A 22553-nucleotide genomic window follows, 5' to 3' on the forward strand; every position below is an offset into this window, starting at 1 on the left:
ACAAGTGTCAAAAATGCCCATAAAGTTGAAAGGCAACCTTTAAAATTAGAATTGACTGCAGGATTCTTGCATTAGCCTGCGTTAGTTTAAGCTAGGTGTGGCTAATAAACTAGCAGAGTGTAGAACTGAATTAAATACTCGTCATCCATGTAATATGATGGATGCTCCCACAGATTAGTTGTCCTGGCAGCTGGCTTATCTATTAATGAAACACTGACACTTAATATACATCCTGTAGAGCAGCATGCAGTTACTGGAAGGTTTGATATACCTGTCTCAAATGTGAGAACCTACACAAACAACATGAGTAAATACGAGAACATTTGCCTTATTGATCTCAAAGTATCCCATTACAGACGTAAGCCATTGAAACAGTATTTTATTACATTTCACTACAGTATATCAATTTTAACAGATGCTCCAATTAAAACCTTTTTGGATCATTCCTCATGAATACAGCTGCAGTTAAGACCAAATCAAAAGCATTGTTTCATGATCTCTGACAGTGTCCAGAGATGATGAAAGATATGTCATGGTATCTATCTCCTGAAACCTTTTACTTCTTAGGCTACTTTTCCAGGTGAGAGTCAGTCAGTGTGACATTAAAGATGGATTTTTTAATTGAGTATGAAAATTATTGGCAATGGAAAACATGTACAACTACAGTCAACTAAAAAAATACTAACAAAAGCAACAAACGTGACATTTAAAGGCTGATCCGCTCATCAGTTTCCTGACAACCAAATTATTCACCAAATAAGTGTTTTAAGCTCAGTGTCACACATTCCCATAAATACCGGAGGATGGCGTTATGTCACACAGTCCATCCGGCGTGGTACAGTCAGATGAGCTTGGAGGGGAATGCATGTTTGTAGAGGTGTACAAATACAAGACGTGTGATCATCAAGGTGCATCCAGCTGTTCCAGTAAAGTTCTTCTCCTTTTCTCCAGCTCTCCTTCACTCAGCTCACTGCCTGACGTGTCCCAGCCGCCCTGAACACAACACACAGACTCAGTCATATACTGTGTAAACAAACTGTTTAAACAGTCTGAAATCATTTACTTATTCACTACTCCCTTCTCAGTATGTAGTGGACTATTTTGCGAGCTCAACGTCAGTTGGTAGATCATCCATAATAAATGCTGACACGCATTTTTGTGATAAATACATACTACTGAGTGTATTCTCCCAGATTAATAACAAGTACTCTGTGGTTTGTGATGTGCTGCGCTGCTTACATTTAACACATCATTTCTGTGCCACAACTAGAGAATTCGTCTCCATACTTTAGTCCTAAGGAAGAACAAACTATACTCCCATTGAAAATTTGTCCCAATAATCCTATGAAACAGCTTTTAGACCTCTGTGAAAATCCCATCCAAAATAAATTTTCCTATTTGTATGAAGCCCTGCTCTCTCATCTCATCCGTCTGCCATTTTTCCTTAGCCTATATAGGGTATAATAATTCTCAATATACATTCGCACAACACTACAAAATGGCAAACTCACTATGAAGTGGACTATATCGGTTGTAGTAAGTGATTCTGTACACAGCCACTGAGTTTCCAGATGACGACTTCTAAATGATAATTGTGGTTATAGTGGACAATAAATCCGCTTCATCTAAAGATTTCAATTGTCTTTTGGCTGACAGCGTAGCGAGACGTTTATGGCGACCAGAAAAATAATTTACATGGTAACTGTCACTACTTAAATTTCCATCAACTTCAACATCCTTGACAACAGCCATTAAAGCATAATTTTGCTTGATTAAAAAATGGAAATGTATACAGTGGAAACCGTTTATAGTGATCACAATGACAGTGATCACCTGCTTATATGGATCAAAAAGTTTGGGAGAGAATCATTCCTTTTCAAATGCTGTTTAAATATCCTGCTTACAGCGCTTTGAAAAAAAGTACAGGAATTCTCTCTCTCTCTCTCTCTCTCTCTCTCTCTCTCTCTCTTTTTTTTTAAAATCCATGATATTTGCCTCGCGGTAACGTGTCTGTTTCCAGCTGGCCACCTGAGGCTAGTGCTGCATGCTCACTGAAATACTGACGGGACAAAGAAAGTAATTTTCTCTTAATGAAATTGTCTTTCGAAGCTTATTACTGCTGGTCATGGTCAAAATGAATGCGCATGATGAATGCACCTACGATTGAAGTCGCCCTCAATATTGCCTGCTTATGTAATGCCCCAGTAATGAAACATCTATTGTTTTTAAAGAATCAGTATGATTCAGTAAAACAGCTAAGGTGCTTCATTACTTTATATTCTTTTTTAAATATACAAATGTCAATTAGATGCTAATCTGCAGTAGAAATAAAGAAAGATAAATGGTTATGATAATGACCCAGCCAGACATGATCACTGTTGATCGCGGTTTTCACTGTGTATATTTATGCAGTAATAAAGAAAACCAACCTCCTCTTTTGCAGCTTTTCTTTTCGGAGACTTCTGTTTAGAGTCAGAGCGAGATTTCCCCCGAGACTTGTCGTTCTCTTTATCTCTCTCTAAATCCTTTTCACGCTTTCCATCGCGCTCTCTTCCTTTCTTGTCAGCGTCAGAGTCTGGCGATGCCTGGTTGGAATAATCATCATCAGTGCACATACAGACACGCACATTCACATTATACTGTATATACTCATAATAAATGGATTTTTCCTGTACACTCACAGACTTATGACGTCTCTTCTTTGCCTTCTTCTTGTGCTTCTTGGATTTTTTATAGCTTCTCTCTGGTTTCGGGCAGAAAATGTCAGTAAATGTCAACAGTGCAGCACTTCTGCACTTCCATATGATACCATACAGATCATATAAGCTCTGAAAGCCACTCACCTGACTCTCCACTAGACGAGCGTTCAGAAGGAGATTTGGACTGTGACCGCTTTTTCTTCTTGTGGTAATCTTCATCCTCAGACTCTGAGCCCTGTCAAAACATTTAAATGGAGTAATACAGAGATTAACAGCAAGGTATTCTTGTCAATTGTTAACTGCTTAAACTGTATGTCCACAGCTCGTTGTCTTGTCTAGGCACAGTGGTGAGGACTACTAACCGATCGAGAGCGGGATCGTTTCCTGTGGTGCTTCTTGGACTTCTTTGAGTGCTTCTTTGTCTTCGAGTGGTGATGTTGGCATTCATGCTGTTCAAGAAATACATGCAATGTTAACCACCATCGTCTTTGTCATCAAGATAAATAAATTAATTCCCACTGTCCTGACAGACTGACCTCTAAGACATGCATGAAATCTTTGAATATCCTTTTCCTCTCTGACTCCAGAGTCACGTCTTCAAAGGCAGACTCCTTTAAGAATCTCTCTCTGACCTGAAATCATCACAGAGTACAATAACATGACAATAAGAACAATCACAACATAAAATACAATACACAGTTTGTGCTAGGAAACCATAAGAATACTTTCTGCATTACGGACTTACCCCCTCCCATGTGGTTTCTGGCTCCAGCGGTGGTGTGGCCTGCTTCAGCATGTTTTTAAAGGCTGCTTCCTTCCTTTTCATCTTCCTGGCCTCCTCCTTCTCTCGTTCTCTCTCTCTGGCTTCTGCTTTCTCCAGTAACTAAACAAAAAAGAGATTGTAAAATAAAATATAAATATATATAACAAATATAAACAATAAAAAAAACCACACACACACAAAAAGGCTTTACCATAAGATGAAAGGTGGGTTGTTTTAAAGCATGAGGTCCAAGAACACAGATAAACTTTGCTTAAGAGTCAGTAATATGATTGCTTAACTATAATAACAATTTTAAATTCTTTAACCTTTACTACAATAAGTTATTTTAAATGTTTGATAAATGTTCTACTGTCAATATATTTGTTTACTAGTGTTTGTGTTCTTCTTAAAGGAATAGTTCTGATTTCTTCAAGTGGGGTTGTATGAGGTTTTTATCCAAAGTCAGTGTGTTACCTACAGCAGTCAGCGGTCGGCAAACTCCCAGTTTAGAGAAGCAGACACAACTACTGACACTGAAGCTAACCAATAAATTGCTGTGGACAATATAAGTTTAAGTGTACTCTTTATTTAGAATATTTTCACCGCTTTGCTTTGCCATCAGACAGCCCTTTCCGACGGGGAGCTGAAGCTGTTTAATCATTTATGGTCTCTCCAAAGTCACCAGGCTCTTTTAACAAAAAAAAAAACAGTGATTTTACCTCACAGAACACAGGAAGTTGCTGGTCTACCGCTGCCTCTATCAGTAAGTTTGTTTGTGTTATTGTGTGACTTTGGTGAATCCAAACTACCCCTTTAAAAGGTCAAAGTCACACAACACAAACATACTACCTGATAATTTAAAGAGAGCATAGATATCATAACTACCTCTTGAAGGAACTACGTAGGATTTAAGAAAAGCGAGTGTGTAAACATGTATCTAGGAAAGGAGTCTTACACTGTTGAATGCCAGCTTGATGTTTCCTGCATCCAGTGTGGTGGCTCTCTTGTCTGAGCTGATGACTGATCCAAAGTCTTCAAAGCTGGTGTTGACTTCCACCAGGAAGCCTTTGTCCTGGCAGCACAAAGGGAGCACAGGATTGACAAGTTGCATGACACAACAACCCTCTTAAAAAGAAACACTGATATGAGCAGATGTGAAGTTAACAGTTTGTTGCATGACAGATATAAGTAAGATTCTCAGCAGAGGTACAAGGAACTCACCTTAAGAATATCTTTGATGATCCTCTTTTCATCATGGTAGCGGGCTTTCAAGTCCTCCACATAGAATTTGAACAGATCTAGTGGAGTGGAACCTGCAGAAGAGACAAGGCAAAAGATGTAGACAATTTTTTATGCTGCAAAAAGCTATTAACTTACAGCGTCAAACAGTAGACCACTAGATTGCAAAAACGATGTAAAATTTAAAATGAACAGATAAAACAATATTTATGCATCAGTGAATTGCGGTGGTTCACACAGTATTTACTTCCTGAGCTGTGCTTGCTTTATTTCTGTGTTTATGTTGCGTGCTGTTGTCTGCACATCACATCCACGTGCTTCAGAGCATTCGGCTCATGTGGACGTGTGAAGCCACGTGTGCCACAGCCGGCTGTCCTACCTGGCTGGCCCAGCATGTTGGCGAAGCGGATGTCTGAGCTCAGGGTCGGGTACATCTCCATCCAGGCAGACATGGAGTGAAGCTGACCGTGATCGTGGAGCTCATCCAGGAATTTCTGAGAGAAAACAACAAGACATGAATTCAGAGCAGCAACTGATATCCGATGGTTATACAAGCGGAACTGGTCCCTTCTGTGACTTGGAATTAGATTATTATTGAACAACAACACTGAAAATACACAACTACTTTAATGGATTGAAGCAACAATTTACTCTGACAATGTGAGAAAAATAAAATGTAAATTTAGGACATGAAGCTGACACTTCTTTCCCTAACGTGGTGACTTCCAGGCTGTAAGTGTTTTGAGATGCACATGTTTTTTTACCTGGAAGGCCTCTCTGTTCTTGCGCTGTCGTCTCCTCTCCCTGAGAAGAGTCTTCTGTTTCTCCTCCTCCTCCTCCTTCTCCAGCGCCCGGATGTGCTCCTCAAAACAAATGAGGGCATCTTCTTTGTCCATATCTGTCAGCAGGTAACAACTACGGGTTAATATTTTTACAGATAATGACACATTATCTGTCGCAGGAACAGAAGAACATAATCGCAGGAACCCCAGGAAAATGGACTTGTTTTTTAGGTATAATTTCAGCTACAGTCAGAATACGCTGGTCATATTTCAACACTAAATGCAATGAGAAGAAACATGTATTAACTTGTGGGTTTCCAACCTTAAGGCAAAAGGCAAAAGCACACCAGTTAAAATGACCATAACATAAACCTCACATGCAGCTTAAACTTAACAGTGGTATCGAGAAATCTGAAACACCAAGTTCACTGCCTGTGATCTCATCTGCCTGCGGAGAACAGCCTCAGTGAAGTGGTATCTGAGAGTTTTTTAGTGTACAAATAAACTGAATTTGTTAAATTGGTGTTTTCAAAGTCATTCTGTTAGGCTGAGATAGTTCTCATATTCTGTTCTTTATTGTTCTTCTTAAGTATTTCCATGCAAAGCTGGTAGCAGACATTGAGTTGTGATTGTGTTAGTCTCATTTAGATGGTAGAGCCTACAATAGATGAATCTAGTGGGCAAAAACGGAAGTTACTGTTGTGCTTTTGAGTACTGCATCCCTGTCCACTCTGAGATCTGCATCCACGCCGGAGGACATAAAGCACATACATGTTTCTGTAGTGATGCATATGTTTTGTACATAGCAGCCTATTTGGTTTACGCTTTGAACCTAACTAGATTTACCAGGAAGTGTCCGGGATTAAACCCTGTTCATAACACTATCAACAGGGATATCTGAGAATACCATAAACATAGAAGTGAACTTGTGATTTTTTTCAAATAAAATGAAGTAGAAACTTTGTCTTCCCACTTTTACCATCTGTTTCAAACTAAAGTAGGTAGATAAAGACATGAATTTGTGTTCTCATACTCTGCAGCTCCTCGTCCTCTGCAAAGGTGGGGTTGTCTAGCAGATACTGCTGGGCCTCAGACCAGGTGGTGCGGTATGTGACGTTGGCCATGTTGTCCAAAATGTTCTTAAGAGCTTCCCAGTTCCTCTTTCTTAGCTGCTTGGCTTGCTCCTGGAAACATTTTGTAGAGCAGGAAACCAGGATGTCAGTTGTGCTGTGTTTATTATGAAACTGGTGAATTTTTATGCACCTATTTGTACTTTTTCTGCACCAATTTAATTTTGTTAAAATAAGAGCGCTCTGCTACTCCCATGTTTTCATCCCCCCTGAAAACTACACCTATGATTCTCCATCATTTTGATAAATCTGCAGTCTGAAAATCTCTTGACAGACTAAAACTCTGGGAGAGGTTTGGTTCCACTGTAGAACAAAGCCTTACCTTCTCTTTCTTAGCCAGGTAGAACAATACATCTTCATATATCTCCAGCCTGTCTCTCTCTGGTACACAGCTCCACACCTCCAGCTCATTAAACATCTGCTCTGCTTTCCTGGTTTGCAAGTACAAACAGACAACAACACACAGACACACACACAGACACAGACACTCGTTTAGGATATTCTCATCAACCCACATGAGGGCAGCATTTCACAGGCCAAATTTACCTCTAACACATTGATCTTTAGTGCTTAGTGCAAGCTATCAGATGCAGTTGTGTGGACTTAATACAACACTTATTACATGTAAATAAAAACAGAAACTTCTTCAGAAGTACAGCCTATATTTCATGATGACTAAAAATATCTGATCATCTCATCCCTTGATGAGTGTTCCAAGCAGTCAGTGGAGTCTGAAGCCGTGGTTGACTGCAGTGAAATAAGGAGCTAAATTGAAGGAGACACACACAATGAGAAAGCCCCGCTATCCAGTCTAACTGCCTATTGTGTGCCATCCCAGATTACAGCCCCAGTCACCACAACAACCCCGGTGCCAGAAGAACTCTGAAACTGGCTCGCTGTCAAGGTCACCAGTCGATCAGTCCATCCCCTCTGTCTGTCACGATGACTTTCACACAAATGCCAAACCAAAGAGTGCCAGTGAATGGGATCTCATGCAAGACCAAGGACCAAAACATTTTAATTGGTGTCTGCATAATTTCTGATGCACGACTACTTACTGCATGTTTATAAGAGAAAGAAACTGTGAACCAACTGAATTAGTATGTTGAGTAAAGAAAGATGTTATTTATTGTTGTTGTTTCAAGCATCTCTGTGGCATTTATGTGTGAAATTCATTGAGAAAGAGGATAAAACACCAAGACTGTAATTTGCATTCACATCCGAGATGTCACATGTACCTTGGCCCCAAGATCAAGACCAACAAATTACAATGTTCCTCAAGTCCGCTCGCTCACTAAACTGTGACCAAGCAAATTAATGGAAACTGTGACAAGAGTCACCGCAGTTTAAAAGGAAGCCAATAGTGTTGTAACTGCAGCATGGCATGCACAAAGCCATAGGTGACCTCTCACTGATCCCATCTGCATAATCATATTGACAATTCAGGGAAGCACGAATCAATACAGGGAAAAAAAAAAACTTTGTGAGATCACTGCAGTACTTACTTGTATCTGGTGGTAGACGTCATCTTATCGTGGTTCTCCAAGAACCTTTGAAAGGTCTCTTTGGACTCTTTGTATTTAATTCTGGCCTCCTCTTTTTCCTCCTTCTCTGTTTGGACTTTGTAGGCATTGAACGCCTGTTTCTTCTCACTCAATTTGGGAAGTGCACTTTGTTGACAATGAAAAGAGAGAATGTGAGGTCAGATTAGAGTCACTATCACCTACTGTAAACAGGATGAACAGATACCAGAGGAAAAGTGTACCTGTAGCGAGGATCATTGATAATCATTTTCATAGCCTGCTCCCAAGAGGAGTTTGAGGACACACCCTGAAATACAGACAATAAATTTAAAAGTCATGATGGCCTGTACTCTTAAAGCAACCAAGTTAAATCGACATGTGAAATTTTCAACACTTTCAAATGACAGCTCAAGGTATATGTATTAACGAACACATTTTTTACCAACTTTTCTATATTTTCAGGTATTTCCATGACATTCACAATAGTTTTCCAGCATTTTCCTGTTTCTCTCCTGATGGGACAGCACATTTCTGTCCCCCAAAAAGGGGCGTGGCCTTGATACTAGTGACGTTTTAACAATCATGCAACACAACACTAGATTGTTATAGCAATTAGCAATACAAGGAATGTTAGACACATTTTGGGACTTCTATAAACATTTTTTATACAATAACTAAAACAATGTGTATTCATTCTGTTAATTCCAAATCATTTCCAGGCCTGGAAAATAGTTATTCCAATTTCATAACTTCTCCAGGAATATAATGACTGTGGGAACCCTGACTGTTTTGTTTTCTTTGTTAGAAAAACAGCACAGGAGACAGGCAGACAAGCAATGAGCTGTGCTGCTTTGTCTCCTAGAAGGCAACACATTTTCTTAATTACTAATAGATGCCTGGTTAAGAGGTGTGGAGAGGCAATAATTCAAAGAAGTGCCACTAAAGGACTTATGTAAGCGCCCTTTCTGCCACTTGGCTCTCTCAGGGAGTGACTCCTTCATCCATTATAAACTGATTCCACCGCGTGCCTCCGTCTTGTAAGTTGTCACAGTTATTCTAGCTCACTGAGGCATGCCACTTTCTCTTACTGTCTTAATCCAAGCCAGCCTCGTGCCTTTGATCCAATAAAGCTAATCATAAAGACAGAGCCATTAAGATCTTGCAGGAAATTGCGAGCAATCTCAGAGGAGAGCTTTATGCGCAAAATTAAAAAGAGCCTAAATATAGCAGCATTCAAGGTGGGTGGCGCTCGGCCGCCTCGCGACACAACACATCCACAGCAACAGGAGGTGAAGCTTAACAACAAAGCTAAGACCTCCCAGGGGCTCATGAGGAGGGACAGGGATTAGATTCAGATCACAGTGCAAAGGATGTGCTGGTAAACACATCAGTCATTAAGAGCGACTGTAAAATTAACCTTAAAAATAGACCATCTGTGTATGATGGTGTATCACTCCATCATTAAAACACTTGTTAGAATGGAATTATATACACTTGTGAGCAATTGTATGGTTAACAACAGACTGACCCGGAAGTTACCATTTCCCTGATTCCCTCGACAGAAAGCCAATTGGAATTATCCATTGACTTTTGGATTGTTGCAGGAAATAAGCTCTGTGGCAAACAGAAGTTAATGATACTTACACGTTTTGTTCAGCGAGATAATGAACCCCACTAACATGATTATTGAGGCACAAATGCAATCACCAGAAGTAAAAAGCTAACGTTAGGCTATAAACAAACTACACCACAGCTGCATGACTTCAATGTCAAAACAAAAATGAGGCTGTAAAGCCTGGGTCCATATGATGATGTTCTTTAGTCTCATTTAGCCACTTGCTCACCACAGCCTTTTTAAAGACACATAACAGCTTCAAAATTCACAAGGGAATATTTACTGATGTTATCAAGCAAAATGTGAAAGTCCCTTTAGCCTGTGTTAACCACAGGCCATAATTCAAACATCTAACAAAAAGCCATTAAAAAAAAATCCATTGACATCAAAACGAGGGAACGGAGCACTAAAATGCTAACTCATTCCCACGTTTTAAGTATCATTCCTGCAACACTATATTAGTGGTTCATTCAGCTCTGAAAAGAGCTAAAACAACAAAAACATAATCAATGGCAACCTACTGTCACCTTACTGATTTTTTGCACTGCAAACTGAGCTCCATTTAAAGTAGTAGCACATGCAAAATGAAATCAAAAACAGTCCAAGCTACAGAAAAACACATTAATGTACACTAAAGTATGTCAAGGGAAGCATGCTGATACAAGCTGAACTGTTTTTGTATTTAACCTGCTAAATGTCAAGTAATGTAAAGTGTGCACGACAGGCTGACGGGGGACAACAACCTTCGCACTCTCCTACAGTGTCTGTGGCCTCTAGTTCATCTACATGGTAACCCCATCTGACAGCCTGACTCACCTTCTCCTTCAGCAGCTCTTTGAATGCCTGCTTGGCCTCCTCTTTCGTGTTCCACTTGTAAGTTTTCTTCTGAAGTTCTGGCCGTTCCTCTTTTGTGACTTCAACACTGAGGGAAAAGGAAGATGTTAATGCATTAACTTGGCTGTGTTAGTATTTAAGATGATGTGATACATTTAATAAATTTATGAGACACAAAAATAGACCTCCGCATTCATGAATGCATTAAGGTAAAAGGCTGCTGTGTACATAAACCCAGTGTCATTATGACTATGGTTCTGGCGTGATGTATATGGTGTGTGTCTGAGTACTGGAGACAGTATCCGTCTCTGTGTCAGACATAAATGTTTACCTGGCTGTGGCCTCTGTGGCGACTGCACTCTCTAAGGAAGCCACAGGTGCTTCTACAGCCTTGACCTCAGCTGTGTGATGCACGGCCGCCTGAGACAGGTGTTCCTCTGAGACTGCTGTTGCAGTTTCCGCCTCCATTACGGTTGCCATAGTGGCTGTATTATCTGCTTGCACTGCAGGAGCTGCTGTGGTGCCAGGAGCCATCGCCTCTGCCGTTCTGAAATCAGACCACGACAGGTCAAACCACAGCACATGATGGGAAGAATACCATTACAACGTCGCTGGCTGGAATATGAAGGGTCACTACATGGAAATGAAAATCTGTCATATTAATAATAAAAAAGTTTTTGATAATGGAGAAAGAAATAATATTATATAACCGTCGTATTTGTTGTTAATAATATATATTGCAGCCGCGAGAGTAACTGAAGGTAAACAGGAAGCTCTTACCCATTCTCCTCTGCTTTGATCATAGCTGGAATAGACAAAAGGAGATAGCTGTTAGAGTACTTGTTTTCATTTCAAAGCACACTGCGGATAAGAGAACAGCAGAGAGATAGATGTACTGCAGGAGCCACAATGTGTTCCTGTATTTGTGTTTCCTGTGTTTGTACATCAATGATGCCCAAGCCCCCTCTAATGTGTGGCGTTATTCGTCAAACAAGCCAGCAGCCTGCCATTCATCACACTGTCAAAGGCTTATCCATGGAGCGCAGCATGGTTCGGCATGGAACATTACTGACTTTCTCACAGCAGGTTTGACATCATCAGACAGCGGCTCTTTACCTTCCAGATCCTCCAGCTCTTTGGGTTTGGTCCATCTGGACTCCTTCGTCTGAGAGTTGTAATAATAAGGCTTCCCTGTGTCTGACTTGTACTCCTTCCAAGGGCATTTAGACAGCATTTGCTAAAAGAGGGAAACAAAGAAAAGAAAGAAATTTAGTTGTAATAACTTCTGTGATGTTGGAGGATCCATATGAAATAATTATTTAAGTACTTTTATAACTATTTTGTTAATCATTTCATATTGAATTATATTTATGTGATATTTTCCAGTTAGATGTCCCTGTCAGTGGCTTGAATATTTGTTTGGGGAGAAGGGGAAAGGAAAACATCCACCCTAATTACATTTAAAGCTCTATTTGCAGGGACTAGTTTTACAAAAGGACCTCGTATGATTTAGAAATTATCACAAAGTAACCAGTCTGCTTATCCCATTTACTCCGTTAAATAACAACGTTTAACTCCCTGATGAGTCCGCCCCCACTCCAACCCAATTTTCTCTTTATTTTACTTAATTACTATCCTTTTATGTTGTTTTGTATCTTGGTTTGTTTCTTTTTCCCTTGTGATTTTTTTCTCTCTTGTGGCTCCTTGAGTTTGTGATTGTTAAAGTTACAGTAAAAGAAAAATATGGTGAAATGCTCACATATGTAAATGTTATACTTGTCCTGCTTTGACAAAACGCACTGTACTAATATTATCATGACCTCTTTGTTTTGGGAAACATGGTAGGTAATTTGTGGTGGAAGTCTAACATGAGAAATTACAGACAGGTGTGCGTGAGATTGAGATCACAGACGACCCTGCAAGTACTACAAATTACTTGAGATCCCCAAGTTATACTAGTCCCATGTGAATAGGGGGTAAGTTGTTTTCTTGTCTGTTGCTATTGTTTGTTTTGGTTTGAAATTTCTGACTTCCTTGAAACATGCCAAGTTTTTGTATTTTTGATTGTCGTGGATTAGATGAATGCCTGTGAAACTGTATTTAGTATGAGAGACTTTTCATACATGCAAGTGCCTTCAAAGACTGCAGATAAAAACCTTGCCTGAATCTGGCATATTTCCAATTTAATGAATTTTGTGCACGACCCCTGATAAAAACTTGAAGTAAGTGGGGAATAAGTTACACTGAATTTTATGTGTAAAAGGTGTATGAATATCTAAGTGAGTGAAAAAATGGGGGGCCCTTTACGATGATGATACCTATATTGTCAGATCAAGTCTGAAATGTTTATTTTTTCACAGCATCTCTGTTTGCAATATAAAAAGGACAAATATTTAAGACAGGAAACAAAGACACATACATTTATCAACATTCAAGACACCTCAACGTGCATTGGATCGCAGATTAAGTTCCATATTTAGATTTGCCTGGTGCACAGTAAGTGCTTTAGTCTACCCTTTCTACAACATGGGACCCTGTATCTTCGATCTGATGGCAGCGTTTTACAAGTATTTGTTAAACATGTTATGTACGTAATAAAGGTTTGTACCTCTGCAGGAGACTTGAGATCATCTGGTTTTTCCCATGTGGACTGCTTAGTCTCTGTATTATAAAAGTAGGTCTTCCCATCCAGTGATTTGTGTTCTGTCCACACAGATTTCTGAGGCAGACAAACACAACAAATAAATCAGCTGTTCCGGTGTTAACAACACCCCCCCCCCCCCCCCCCAAAAAAAAAAAAACAAAGCAAGAAACCACTCTACTTCTATTCCATATAAAATGCTTTTAAGCTCCAAATCTGTCACATCTATCTTTCCATTTTCATTGTGCACAAACCTTTTTTGGCTGCTCCTCCTGTGGAGATCCATTTGTGGTGCTCTGCAGGGACAACAAAATGAAAGGTTGGCAGACTGCGGATATTGAGGAGACAAAAGACTGAAGCTACTGCTGAGAACTCTAAATTGTCGAAATTGTAAACTTGCAATTACTGCATATAAAGACAAATTATGTCTTACAGCTGTTCCAGGTGCAGCAGCTGTGAGGACAAAGGCACAAATCAGTCAGACGCTTTACTTCTAATGAACACAAAATATGCAAGAGTATGATTTGTATGTTAAGTGACAAATTAAATGATCTTACCTGTGGGGTCGACACCGGGCTGTGAAAAAGACAAATTTTTAATAGTGGATTTTTTGCCCAAGACACACATACAGGAATGATGGGAATACAGACTCATCAATCATAATAAACAGTAACTGACAAAGCTTTGCTAATTAGTGCAAAACTCCACACCCTCAAGATGCAAAAATATACTTGTGATGATAAAGTGGATGTCTTATGATCTCTAAAGCCGCCTGGATGTTGTCACAATAAATATGTTAGATTGCTCATTTGCATAACTTGCTTACCCATCGGTATAAAAGAAAAATTAACAGAACATCAACAGTGAAGGGCTCATGTGTTTCATTACGTTTACAGTGATTCACAGCTGAACCAAAGCCAAAACAAAACAATAAGGGACATATTGCACGCAGGTGTTCATTTTAATTTTAATCAGCCCCTGTATTTAATGATGTTTTCAGCTGTTTCATTCAAATTTGTGGTTAAGAATATAATGATTTTTTTTTTTAAATGGAGTGACATCAATTCATATCCAATAGTGTTACTTGGCAGTGCAAATGATTCACTTGGCATTTCACAGATTGCACTGTATTTTTAAGAAGTGTGAAGCAGAACAATGATGGGAAAAGTAGCAAGGAGAGTTACCGGTCCCGTTGGTTGTACAGCCGCAGCTGGTATGCGAGGGGGCATCATCATCCCTGGCATCATAGGTGGCATCATGCCTGGCATCTAATAAAAGAAGCATCATGAAATATTCATCTGGCATATCCATACCACCCAGTGCAGGAAGAAGTATTAAGACACAGTGTGAGACAGGGTGTTGGTGTCTGTGAGGAGGGCTGCTTTGCAACTGGGGGAGAAGAAGGTGAGACTGAAACCGAGTCTGCTGTGCTGATTTAATGGTGTGATGCCACAGCTTGCGATCTGTGAAGCAGCAACACACCAAACTACATCCCCTCACCACCTTTCTAGACTTGTGTTGATTGCACCTTCATCCAACACCCCCCCCCCCAGTGTCTCATCTATTTATATGTATGACGGGACCACATATGCTTGCTAAATGTGGCCCAATTTTGCTTTAAAAGATCTTTTTTTAAATAGAGTGTCACTACCTCAGGAGTATTCACTCAACCAATGGCAGAGGTTCAGGAAGATGAAAAAGTTAAATGGCATCTCTTTAGAGGGACATAAGTGCTACATGGAACAGCAACAATTATCGCATAACACATTAGCTTCTGTGCAGCAGTGCTAAACAAAACAGGAAAGTCAATTTCTGCCCTGCTGTGACACTCTACCACTTGTCATGTCAACGTGTCATAGTTGGACATGTTTAAGGTTAGTGGAAGAGGTCATGGTTAGGGCTAGTACTGACCAATCACAGCATAGCAGTGTGGGAATTGCAAAGAAAAGCAGTGAGATTAATATTAACACATAACTGAGTTGAAGGAAAACATTACAATTACAAATTGGGTTTAATTTTTTTTATTTTTCAGACCACCAGCTCTGTTAGTTGTGGTAAAACTGTGCTCACCAAAGTCATTTCTGATTATCTCAGAACAGCGAAATGTCACATACAGATAAAAAAAAAAAGGTCTAATGTGGCAAAACACAAGCAGACAAATGATCACACAGATCTAGAAGAGCATACAAGTCAATGGGCCTCATTCACAAACAGTGCGTACGCACAAATCTGTGCTTAAACTGTGCGTATGATTGTTTGACGCACAAATCCGGGATTCATCAATATTTTCTTACCCGAATTTGTTCTCACTCTGCGAACAAATTTAGAACTGCCTCAGACCATGCGTATGCACAAATGAGGAAGGCCGAACTGACTTAGAAAATGCAAACATACCTTTTAAGTACATGCAGAATCTCTAAAACCACATTCATGAAAAAGAGATTTAATTAACATTTTTTAAAATAATTAATTTACTAATATATTGGCCAAATGGATTAAATTACCATGAAATTGACACACGTTCACCCTCATCATTGTGATAATTAAAATATTAACAATAACATGAACAGAAAAACTATCACTCCATCAGCGTGCAGATGATCTGTAACGCCGACTGCCATATCCTTAAGGCTGTGGCCCGCTGGCCAGGAGGCACCCACGACTCATGTATTTTGCAAAACAGTACAGTGGGAATGCGTTTGGAGGCAGGGGCTGTGAGAAGTGGATGGCTTGTTGGTGAGCATCTTTTGTTCTAGTCTTTTATTTCAATTGTTTTAAGTTAGTATTTTCAGTAAGTCTCTGTTCCATTAATATTAAAATGTTATATTGTTTGGGTGACCGGGCATATGGCCTTAAAACATGGCTGATGACACCATACGCAAACCCTGAAACCCCTCAAGAGGTGCGCTATAATAACATACATGCCCACACACACGCCGTAGAGCGCACTTTTGGAGTGCTTAAGGGCCGTTGGATGTGTTTGGATCAGATACGGCCGGTGGCAAACTACTTTATACCCCTGAGAAGGTGTGCAAGATCATCCTGGCATGCTGTGTCCTCCACAATCTTACAATGACCCATGGCATTCCTGTAAGACCCGGCGCCATCGCTTCTAACAAACTGTGAAATTTACTACTTCTCTCCTCACGTAACCGCTTCCTTCATTCATGAATCAACTCTAGGCAAGCGGTTTCCTTATATGGAGAAATGGGGGCGTGGTAGCATGCTGACTGCAGATCGCGGACACGCGCCTGTCAATTTAGAATGGTTCTGATTTACTAACATACCAGGTGGTGAGAACAAAATTGGCCGGTACGCACGTGTCATGAATCCGACGGTGATTTTGCGCAAGTACTTAATTTTTGCGGAGAGTAAGAACATTTCTGTGCCGATATTAGTGAATGAGGCCCATTGTTGCCAGATAAGCTGCCACTTTATTTCAAGGTAAAACCAAAAGTGAAAGCACCATGATGTCGCTGATCATCCCTCACTGCATAGGAGAACCCAGGAGTGCACACATCTACGAGAACTACAATAGGTCAAAGCTGTACCAGGGGTGTTTAGCATTTGCTTTTGGTTCTTTCCCAAATAAATTGTGTAATGTGGACATACTATCGTCTGACCACTTATGTGTCAAGCCCTGTGAGTCCTGTCTTTCCCACAGAACTAGATTCTATTCGTGGCTGTAGCTGACATAGTGGGGGGTGCACCGCATACACAAACATTCTGTTGCCGCCTTTACACAGGTTAGACCCAGTGCCTGACAGCAGGATGCGCGGTTTCCATGGGAACGCAGACAGTTTCATCTTAAGTAGATTGCAAAAACAACAGACGCAGACGGGTCCGCTGTCAATGACTGCATCCATATATCCAATGTGACGCTCTACACTAAAGTGAGAATGCTGTTTTGCTATTTCGATATGAATTAACGAACAATGACATTTCACTTTCACGGTGCTTGCCGCCTCATCTCCTCAGGCTGCCTGGAGTATGCCCTGCTGCTCTGAGAGTGTGCCGGTAAAAATATAACTAACGACATTAATGAACCATCCAGTTTGCCAGAGTGCAGCTCTAAAAATAGAAAATCAATATGTTACAGGCGATGTTGATATTGTGGTGGGGCGCCACAAACAAATGAATGCGTGGGAAACCTTGGAGTCTCACCATTTTTTAGTAATGCAGCCAACATGAAATATCTCAGCATTAACTTTGGTAAGTACAATGTTATCACTGATAAAATCAATGACCAGAGAAACTGTAAAAAACCCAAGTTGTGGTGACATGTGGTATTCCTTGAAATATCTAACCTTTTCCCTCTGACACTTCACAATGCTTTAAGGCTACAAATGATGAACAGTGGAGTCGCTTAAAAACGTATTTCTTTTTTCAGTACCGTGGTTTGAAGAACATAAACCTAAATCACTGAGGAAATATTCTGAAACAGCACCAAGTGTCATTCTTTAAGTAATATCATCTTATAACATCACTCACCTAGCTTTTAATCTGCTTTGGGATGTGTAAAGCGGTAAGTCCTTGTTTGACTCAGATTCAAAGCAGAAGATATACTGCCGTGTGTGGAGCAGCAGAAACACAAGCTGCAAGCCCTAAGAACTAACAAATCCAACAAAATAGAGACAAATGGCTCACCTGTCCCATTGGCGGTGCCCCCATTGGCGGCATTATACCAGGGGGAATTATACCAGGAGGCATAGGTGTCATGCTGGGCGGTCTCTGTCCCATGGGGGGCATTCCGATGGGAGGGAAATGAGGCGGTATTCCTGGTGGTCCCATCTAGACAAATGATTATGGAGAGAGAAGAGATGCATTAGACTACATTAAGCATTAATGAAAGCCTTTAATATTTACCACTCTCAGTTCAACCCTGTATAACGACTGGAAATAAGAGGTGAGAAGCTAATTGTTATAAACATATCTGTCACTGACTTACAAATGGGGGAGGTATCCCTGAGGGCGGTACGCCTGGATAAGGTGGTGCTTGGCTCGGGCCATTATTAGCGTCCGACGAAGACTGTCATGAATGAGAAACACCACACAGAGTTAGTGAACTCGCAACAGTCAGTGGTGTAACGCAATTAGTAGCGTGCTTAATTCAATAAAGCTACCATTGCTGTTTCTCCAAATATGTCCTTGAGTTTTTAAAATGTGATTTAGATTTTCTTTCTACTATATTACTGTTAATTCTGCAGTTAAAATAGAAATTAGGTTATATATTTACATGCACAACCTAAATCCCATTACTATTTGTTTATAAAAAGAGAGTATAAGGCAATTCAACAGCACCACAAACTACAGCCTCCAAAATCACCATTAGGTGAAATCAATACCTCTTTAAAGCTGTTTGAACAAAAACTCAACATTATAACCTTCATGATTATTTAATTCAGGGCTGTTTTATTAGCCTGCATTTGTTTTAACTTGGAAGTATATTGGCTATAAAAGACTTGCAGGAGCACAAAATAAATTCTAAGCACTACTCAGTCTGCAAGGCAACATTTGTGAGCACACAGGCAAGGAAGCATAACAGCAGAATCAGATTTCAGCGCACAATCCCAATTATGCATGCACTCATTTCTGAGTCCACTCTCTCTTTTCACCAGCTGTTTTTGGCAGCTTCTAAACACCTGAGATCGCAAAGTGTCTATTGCTGGCTATTTTTGATTCGCAAGCAGCAGCAGGACACATCCATATCTAGATGTAAGGGTCACACCTTTTTGAAAGTCCACATAAGGAAAAAAAGTCAGCTTCTGAATACACTGCTCCTCTGTATGGAGTGACAGGAAACCATATGACTGCTTAAGACATGCCATTTACATATTTTGTGGACGTGTGACTGCATTATAGACTGATGTTTAGTAAATTTCTGTCAGTCCAATAACTTTCGCCTAGCTCAGTGGTTCTCAACCTTTTCCATGTCAAGGGCCCCAAAATGTATATACTTTTGGTCACAGACTTTCATTTGATAAGATTTTGCTTCAGGGCCCCCTATCTGATAAGATTTTGGTTTTAGATATGATTAAGACCAGAATTCTATAAATTTCAACAACAGATGAGGAGGTAACTAGAGGGAGTGACATCAATGATCGGAGTAGTCACTGTTATGACTCTTACTCAGACTGGGCTCCATTCTGTAGTAAATTAAAGTGTGAAAATAAACTATGCTGCATTTGTCTTGAGACATCCTGGAACTCTTCTGACGAGGCTTCCTCGGTCTGAGGAGGAGCTGTAGGCTTGAAACGTTTCACTGCATAAAAATCCCTCTAAACAAGAGTTGCTTGGTGTGCAGACTTAATTGCTTTCTACTTTAACCTCCTGGAACACCCTGGACCTCTGGGGGTCCCCAGACCACTGGTTGAGAACCACTGGCCTAGCTCATTCATAGCGGTATGTCAAAATACTCATAAGTGGTAAATCTGTATCAGCATTCACAAGCATTGAGGCAGCCAGTAATCATCAGGATCTGTTTTATGGACTTGTGTTCACCAATACAAGAATAATTAGCCAAGGGTGGGTTCATGAGGATATTGGGATAGCGAAACAAAAGGACAATGTCTACACTGAGTCCAAAATAGTATCCAAAGCACCTATGCTGAGAAGTTGGGGAGGCAGTGGGAAGGCACAGAAACACTAACAGTACACTTATCACATGGGAAAACATCCAGCAGGTCATTGTGACCACTCAGTGTCATGATAAAGAGACAGAGAAGTATAGTAAGATGCAGAAAACATAAAAGAAAGCCAGGTGAGGATGACACAGTTACAAAAAACATGGCAAGTGGAAGTCGGTGTAAAAAAATAAAATGACTTTGGAGGGAAGGAAATGGCTCTGTGGTTTAGCTATTGGACTTATTAGTAAGTATCAAGTAAGTATACTACATCCAGAAAGAGGCTGTAATGTGACATTGAGGATGCAAACTGCAGTGAAATTTTAAAGAAGAAGAGATTTGCATTGCGGGTATTCAGACCATTGACTGCATATTCTAATAAAGATTCAGGCTGCCAAAAGTTAGCATGGGCAACTTTAATCATTATGAGTGTGATAGCCTCTATTGGTGGCAAAATGTAGCTATACAATTCCTCTTGCATATTATTGATGAAGTCCATAATAATGTCCTTGCTTGTGCACAAATTTGATCCTGCTTTAACAAATCCTGTGCTCTAGACTAAGACTAGACTAGACTAAGCGCTCGAATTTGTTTTCAGCTATGTCACATATTTTGTTGTTAATATACTCCCATAAGCCAAGACACAAACTGACATGCTCAACAACTGGTTACATATAACCAAAGACTATATCTTTTCTTTTTTAAAAGCACCTTTATTAACCTAACTTCTGCGTATGAGTCTGTCTGACCTAACCCCATCATTTGTGGAGAGGTCCTGTCGAAATGTTGCATTAGCATTATTTAAGTTCGTACTTCTACGGACTCCACTAATTGTACGTTTTAATTTAGGCTTATGGGACTTCATATTAAGGGATATTAGGTTATTTGTAAATGACAAAGCAACGTTACCACAGCCATGAGTGAATGAAATTACTAAATTAACGCTATATTAGCGTTGTTAACTTATCTGACAGGTTATCTATCAGCAAATTTACTACTTTGATTTATCTCTGTCCATTTAACCTGACGATAGCTCTAATTGATAGCAAGCACACGTATTATCAAAAAAACCTGTACATCTGAGTAATGCTAACATGCTAGGTAACTAACGTTTACTTCCATGTAAAATGCTATTAGCGATGAATGAGGACGGCCTCTGTCTAAACCCTGGTGAAGAATAACCATTTACTATCCCGAGAGTTTAGCTAGTTAGCTAACTACTCAGCTAGCTAAACAAACCTTTTGTTGGTCTTAGGATTATATTTAAGACTACCGTTAAACGTATATACTTATATTGTGTATAACTAAAGCTAACGGCACGTTAGTGTTCTCTATCTTCATTTTACAATAAGCATCAGTTCCAGGATATAGTCTGTTCCCCGATGATATGTGTGCCGCTTTCTTAGCTTGGCGCTAGCACGTCATGCTAACCTGTGATGTTATAGGATGTGCGACATTGTTATAGCATCATGGAGACAAAGACCCGGTCATTAACCAAACGACAAGTACGTACACATACACTTTTCACATTTACTGGTTTTAACTTTACTGTCAAAATTATATTCTTTTGAATGGTTGTACTCACCATGTTGACGAGAGGGTATGAACCTCCAAGTAACTTGAGGACCTCTCAACAACGAGGAATACGATTGGTTCAGCTCCCTCTGCGTGGACAGAGGTCAAAGGTAAAGATTCTGTGGCGTCATACTGCGTCAGTAATGTGCAGAAATGCGCAATGAGTGACACAGTGGTGATGTTGTGATCCTATAACTGGATGTGTTACAGAAAAATACAACCTGCACCAACAATATGCAACAACTGAGTCACCTCCACAAGAAAGAAGAAGACTGTGAGATGCAAAAAGCCAGTAAGTGGACCTTTAGTTAAGTATTTATTTGCAAACTTAACAATTTATTCTTTCAATGAAAGAAAGAGGAACAAATTACAAAGTGATTAAACACCACAGGTGGAAGAAGTGCTCATATTTTTTATTAAAGTAAAAGTAGAATAACCACAGTGAAAATAGGGGAGGCCGGGGACAGTTGCAACAGCTTTTATTTGTCCAATTAGAAACATACACTCATTGGCCACTTTATTAGGAACACCTTGCTAGTACTGGGTTGGACCCCTTTTGCCTTCAGAATTGCCTTAATTCTTCATGGCATAGATTCATCAAGGTGCTGGAAACATTCCTCAGAGATTTTGGTCCATATTGACATGATAGCATCACACAGTTGCTGCAGATTTGTTGCTGCACATACATGATGTGAATCTCCCGTTCCACCACATCCCAAAGGTGCTCTATTGGACTGAGATCTGGTGACTGTGGAGGCCACTGGAGTACAGTGAACTCATCGTCATGTTCAAGAAACCAGTTTGAGATGATTTGAGCTTTGTGACATGGTGCGTTATCCTGCTGGAAGTAGCCATCAGAAGATGATACACTGTGGTCATAAAGAGATGGACACGGTCAGCAATAATACTCAGGTAGGCTGTGGTGTTTAAACCATGCTCAGCTGGTTCTAAGGGGCCCAAAGTGTGCCAAGAAAATATCCCCTGCACCATTACACCACCACCACCAGCCTGAACCGTTGATACAAGGCAGGATGGATCCATGCTTTCATGTTGTTTACACCAAATTCTGACCCTACAGAATGGAGACTCATCTGACCAAGCAACGTTTTTCCAAATCTCCTGTTGTCCA

At 40.1% G+C, this 22553-nt stretch overlaps 1 protein-coding gene across 3 annotated transcripts; it reads right to left on the reverse strand.

Annotated features, from left to right (window-relative positions):
• Positions 1–363: 363 nt before the first annotated feature.
• On the reverse strand, positions 364–21517 carry prpf40a (PRP40 pre-mRNA processing factor 40 homolog A). Of its 3 annotated transcripts, XM_033617688.2 has the most exons (27): positions 21435–21507; positions 18175–18255; positions 17874–18017; positions 14411–14494; positions 13784–13802; positions 13660–13679; positions 13481–13522; positions 13194–13304; positions 11702–11822; positions 11366–11390; positions 10917–11132; positions 10568–10673; positions 8379–8443; positions 8119–8283; positions 6936–7044; positions 6517–6667; positions 5466–5599; positions 5081–5195; positions 4684–4775; positions 4418–4534; positions 3445–3582; positions 3236–3331; positions 3062–3148; positions 2844–2934; positions 2682–2743; positions 2430–2585; positions 364–993 (listed from the first exon to the last, which is right to left on the reverse strand). In XM_033617688.2, the coding sequence occupies exons 1-27, from the start codon at positions 21435–21437 to the stop codon at positions 904–906; spliced, it is 2640 nt and encodes an 879-aa protein (XP_033473579.1). In that variant the 5' UTR covers positions 21438–21507; the 3' UTR covers positions 364–903. The 3 variants fall into 3 exon arrangements, with proteins under 3 accessions (XP_033473579.1, XP_033473580.1, XP_033473581.1); XM_033617689.2 differs by lacking the exon at positions 18175–18255 and having other exon boundaries at positions 21435–21517; XM_033617690.2 differs by lacking the exons at positions 17874–18017; positions 18175–18255; positions 21435–21507 and having other exon boundaries at positions 13194–13306; positions 13482–13522; positions 14411–14496.
• Positions 21518–22553: the final 1036 nt, after the last annotated feature.

The sequence above is a fragment of the Epinephelus lanceolatus genome, chromosome 14 (assembly GCF_041903045.1).
Source record: "Epinephelus lanceolatus isolate andai-2023 chromosome 14, ASM4190304v1, whole genome shotgun sequence".
In the NCBI taxonomy this organism is placed as follows: Eukaryota; Metazoa; Chordata; class Actinopteri; order Perciformes; family Serranidae; genus Epinephelus; species Epinephelus lanceolatus.

What these genes read in the sequence shown, in the direction of transcription:
- prpf40a (XM_033617688.2), bottom strand. An exon ending in AGGAGGAGCAGCCAAAAAAG is followed by an intron (nt 13,305 to 13,480) that starts GTTTGTGCACAA and finishes TGTCTGCCTCAG; the next exon opens with AAATCTGTGTGGACAGAACA. An exon ending in AAGAGCTGCTGAAGGAGAAG is followed by an intron (nt 8,444 to 10,567) that starts GTGAGTCAGGCT and finishes TCTGTATTTCAG; the next exon opens with GGTGTGTCCTCAAACTCCTC.